General features: G+C 34.8%; 1 protein-coding gene across 1 annotated transcript; it reads right to left on the bottom strand.

The window, feature by feature from the left end:
* Positions 1-969: 969 nt before the first annotated feature.
* On the bottom strand, positions 970-3,546 carry mrps10 (mitochondrial ribosomal protein S10). Its single transcript, XM_084737587.1, has 7 exons — positions 3,442-3,546; positions 3,202-3,254; positions 2,164-2,233; positions 1,924-2,063; positions 1,488-1,596; positions 1,209-1,298; positions 970-1,119 (listed from the first exon to the last, which is right to left on the bottom strand). Exons 1-7 carry the CDS (start codon positions 3,511-3,513, stop codon positions 1,039-1,041), a joined length of 615 nt encoding a protein of 204 aa, XP_084593713.1. The 5' UTR covers positions 3,514-3,546; the 3' UTR covers positions 970-1,038.
* Between the last annotated feature and the right edge of the window lie 1,690 nt (positions 3,547-5,236).

Below are 5,236 nucleotides of genomic sequence, written 5' to 3'. Positions count from 1 at the left end.
CTTTAGTCAGCCTGTATAAGGGGACTGTTTGAGATATCTGTAGTCAGTGTGTTACCTACAGTAGGTGGCAGTCATCGTGCAGCAGTACCACCAGTTTACCAACATACTGCTGTGGACAGTGTCAGCAACCAAAGATATTTTAGCAGTTTTACGATCACTGAATATGGAATATTTTTTCTGCTCTACATTGCTGTGAGACAGCCTTTTCCTACAGGAAACCACCATTACACCGTCTGCAAACCAACAAAACTCAGTGGGCAAAATCAGTAATTTTACCTCGCAGAACACAGGAGTGTTATTGTGTGACTTGGATGAATCCAAACCAACCTTTCAAAACACCAAAGTCACACAATAACACAAACAAACTAGCAGATCAAGGCAGCAGTAGACCGGCAACTCCTGTGTTCTGCGAGGTCAAATTACTGATATTGCCAGTTGAGTCTGGTTAATTTGGAGGGAGCAGTATTTGGCTTATACAACAGTTTTTTTTTGAGATGAAGTATTAGCCTTCAGTCCTTGAGCATTAATATTCCATGTTGTTTTCACTGTTAATAATAACATTCAGTATTTTTTCTGTTTTACATCAAAGATTTGTCTCCCAACTATTGAATAAATGCAAAAAAAACAAGTTTTTGTGTGCTGGTCTTTTGTCCTACGGAATATACATCTCTATACAGAATCACTGCAGATAGCTAAACACAAACATTGTAATATTAATGTAGAGGTACCACAAGCTGACTAAATAACAGCACAAAAAAGGTGAGTTAACATTGACAGTAAATGCTGATTTTATTTATTGAAAAAACAAACAATTGATCCCACACTGTTTTGCCACAGACAATGAAAACACACTTTAAATATACAGCTGTACAGATGTTGACACAATGAATGTAAGCTCTACAGCTGTGCCTGTTTCTGTTGTCTTTATTTTTGTCCATGACAACCATGTTGATGCTGCATTTTTTCCACTTTACTCAATATGTTCACTGATGTCTGAGACAAGACATAAATACATCAATCTGTCACTCATTGTTGAATTCACTGGCTGGGCTTGTCATTTACGGGGTGGTCCTCCCACATGGGTTCAAGGATGTGATCTGGAACCTTCTCCATGGCAATCTGATAACATGAACAAAAGGGAGGGGGTGACTAATGATATTCAATCAGGCCTTCTGAATGCACAATCGGAGAGGGTGAGATAAATTTACCTTTGTCACCTCCATGGCGACACCTTCAGGCAGGTTCCTCTCAATGTATTCCAGGTACACCTGTGCTGTGCAGCCTGTTATATGAGACAGCTGCAAAACAAACAAAATAACAAATACATTCATCTCAAATACACTGACTGACCAGTGGGTTGATTTTGAAGTTTTAAGGACAGTGTCCTCTGAATAAACCCTCATTACTTGGAGGGAATGTAAATACTTGTCTCCGTCAGTGATTAATTGAATTAAACAAATGTAATCAGCCAAGTTCAGACTCCTCACCTCAATGTACCGGTAGTGTGTCCTCATCTCATATTGGACTCTGTGCTTTTTGAAGATGTGAACTGACTTCAAGAGTGTCAACCTCTCCATGTCCTTACGAGGTTCATAACTGAGAGAGAGGAAAGAGGATCATTAAAATAATGTGAGTGAGAAAGGTATACTACTAGGACTTTCCTCCTTCAATAAAATAAAAGTAGCCAGCCATGATCTAAGCTTGTGCAAAAATAATTAACATGCATTGTCTTTGGCAATGAATGTTTGAATTATGTGTGTACAAACACAATGCAGCACACAATAGCAGTCCTTTCATAAAATACAAATAATAACCAAGTAATGTCCCTGTAGATATCACCACAGTCCCTTACAATATTACACTGCAGTATTTGATGTATTGCTATATCCCTACACACCATAAAACTATATTAATGGTACTCACACTTTGCTGATGGTGATACCGAGCTCTTTAGCTGCCATGGTGGCAAAGAACTCATAGCTGTCCAACACGGCCTGGTCATGACCTTTGACCAACACAGACACCTTCTGAAACAGTGTGTCGGGCTCCTCTGTGACAGTAATCTGCAAGGAACATCTAAGTGTTACTTTTGTATTATTTTAATAGTATTCTGTTAATAAACAGTAAAGTGAGGTGGATAAAGAAACTGCACTGATAACTCACTGATGAAGGTGTTGATGAAAACACTGTTGCTGTGTGGAAGGAAGTGCTGGATGTCAACGGGAGACGAGACCTGCAGAGGCAAAACAGTTTAGCACAAATGACTCTAGATCTTTATCGTGAGACAACTGCTTATTACTTTTCCTGTTTAATTTATCAGTTCATTTATTTCTTAATTTATCTGTGCACTCTGATGTTGATCGACCAATAAACCAAAGGTTTACAGCAGGACACACCCTGAATGGCAGCCCCCTCATTTGCATAATAAAGCAAAATTAATTTTCAAAAATTTAAAAAGACAATCCAGAACTAAATAAGTCTTGGAAAATACATAGGGAGAAAATGCAAAGGCAAATAAAAGAAACAAATATATGAATTTAAAAATGAAAAAATAAATAAACAGAAAAGTAAATGTGAAAGTAGGTAAATATAGAAATTATTTTAAAAGGTAAATAAAAGGAAAATAAAACTTATCTAACTTTATGTCACATTTTATAAATGAATGAATGAATGCCAACATTTATTTTTTGTATATTATTTTGGTGCATTGGCATACTGATAAAATAAAATATTCCTTTATTAGTCCCACAACAGGGAAATTTTCAGTGTTAAAGCAGCAAAGTGCATATCAAAAATATAGAGAAGCATCAGTAAAGTATAAAAATAAAATATAAAAATACAGCAAGATGTAATATAAAAAATATGAACAGGAAATATAAAAATAAGAACAGTATATACAGTGTAAGCAAACAGCAGTTGAATGACTTTGCATCATTGCACGCAGGAAATATTGACATTGCACACAGAATGATAATTAATTTACTTATTTATTTATTTATTTTTGCTAGTTTAAGTCCACCTTAACAAGGTAAATAAGTACTTTTAATTCACACCTCTGTAATTTAAAGGTTGTAATGATAACTGCTGTCTCATTTATGTACCACAGAAAAACTCAAACGTGATGAAGCACCGGTGTTTTTATGGTTATTAATAAACTAAATAGACCTCAAACGAACAAATACGACAAAATATATATCCTACCTGATTATGTTAAATTTTCTGTGAGCTGAACAGGCGCCCAAAGCTCTCGGTCCCTGTAAATAAATGTACATTAGTCAACATTTAAAGATGACATTTCACTGTATAAGCACCATGCTGCTACCGCCGTCTGCGACCAAACACTGAGATTTTCTGTTTAGTTCTCATAATCTAAACTCTCACGTTGGTTAGTTGTTCGCATTTTTTGTTTATGGCAAAATATATATATTTCAGTTACCGTACCAGATGTGAGATTCCGCTAAATATCCTTGCCAAAGAACATAATTCCCGTCTTAGAGCCATGGGAGCCGCCATGTTTTTGGAGGAGGTGGGATAAAGTTCAAATGATTTCCCAGTGCTGCCCCCGTGTGTACTGGAGGGTAAATGACTTATTAACTAACTGGGTGCTGAAATCCCACAGCTGTGAGGACCAGATCACAGCTGGATGAGCTACTGGTGCCGAGGAGGACATCCTCAATCACTGTACAAGAAAATATATATTAAATATATTATGTTAAGATGCTTGAGGGTCGACAGATTTTCGCAGTTTTTACAGCCTTGCGAATTACATTTCAAGAGATATTGAAAGTTGTTTATTTGGTTTCTTAAAATTGTTGATCTCTATAGAAGGATATTGGTGCCATGCCAGAAAAAGAAAACTGGATCAGTATGTGATGTGTTATGACATAAAAGGTTCATAACAAAATATTTCCATGTTATTACAACACACAAACCTATCACATTATTAAAAGAAACATTTATTGTTACAACAATGTACTGTTTATCTTATAATATGAAAAGTTTCATGTTAAAATGAGAAAACTGTTATAACATGAAACCTTTCTTGCTGTTCTTGTTCAAAATAAAAAAAACCAATACTTTTTAGAATGGACACATTCACTAGTCAAAATGAGAAAACCACGGTTGACATTTTTTTTGTCTTTGTTTTTCATTCATTCATTGTAATGACTGGGATGACAGCTCTTAAAATGGAGCAATTAAGGTTGTAGTGTAGAGGAAAAGTCACTGGCTCTTCCTCAAATGACCAATGCTGAGCAATCTTTGCAAACAACAACTCTGACACTTCAACAAACCTCCACACTGAAGACATACATATATGTCACATGGGCCTAATTAAACATAATCTTATCAGTAGAAATATTGGCATTTCGAGCCATTACTATTATATCATTTTAAAGCCTTTATCTGCCAACACCGCTGAGATATCGATAATATTGTGCATCATTAAACAATATACTATTTATCTTATTTTAATGCAAAACGTTTAATGTATAACATGATAACTGTTATAAAATAAACATTTAACATTGTGACAAGATGAATAGTATATTGTTATAACGTGGTGTTATAGATTTAAGTTAACACGTCATAACAACAACAATCACCTTATAATGTGAAATGTTTCACCTTAGAACAATATAAACAGTATATTGTTATATCAAGCAAAGTGTCTTGTTGTAACATGATAATTTTGTGTGTTGCAATAACTTTTCATATCATAAGGTGATTTTGATCCTGTTTTTTCTTTTTTCCCCCCTTACAAACAGCATAAATTTATCTTTGAAGTCAAGCATAATATGATACATGAGTCAAAAACAGTAAATAATAAATAAGTAAGCAAGTTATATATGAACAAGAGGAAATATAAAAAACACAATATTCTATTTGAACTATAAGAACATAAACAGGAAACAGACTCAGTAGTTGAGTTAAAGCTATTGCATAAAGATTTATGTTTTTTACTCTGACTTTGAGTGCAGGACTGTGCTTATAATAGAGTATTTTTTACACTTAAGGATGATTTTACTTGGATCTGGATACTTCCTTCACCACTACATGCTATTTTTGTGCCGACTTATGTAAACAAGTGCATTGTTTCTAGTTTGACAATGACAAACACATCTTTTCATCTTCATCTGAAAGAAGATTAGATTAAGGCTACAACACTACAGTTATTGATGTGAACTGTGATAATTTAATTGGTGTAAATCACGTGTCTGTCACGTGACCCAGCTGT

Source organism: Lutjanus erythropterus, chromosome 15 (assembly GCF_056507025.1).
Source record: "Lutjanus erythropterus isolate fLutEry1 chromosome 15, fLutEry1.hap2, whole genome shotgun sequence".
Lineage (NCBI taxonomy): Eukaryota > Metazoa > Chordata > Actinopteri > Lutjaniformes > Lutjanidae > Lutjanus > Lutjanus erythropterus.
The sequence above is the reverse complement of the archived record's forward strand: the minus strand, read 5'-3'. Positions and strand labels throughout refer to the sequence as shown.

Coding starts and splice junctions, on each gene's coding strand:
- mrps10 (XM_084737587.1), bottom strand. CDS start 3,513: ATGGCGGCTCCCATGGCTCTAAGACGGGAATTATGTTCTTTGGCAAGG. Junction 3,255..3,441: donor TTAGCGGAATCTCACATCTG/GTACGGTAACTG, acceptor ATTTATTTACAG/GGACCGAGAGCTTTGGGCGC. Junction 1,597..1,923: donor GGTATCACCATCAGCAAAGT/GTGAGTACCATT, acceptor CCTCTCTCTCAG/TTATGAACCTCGTAAGGACA.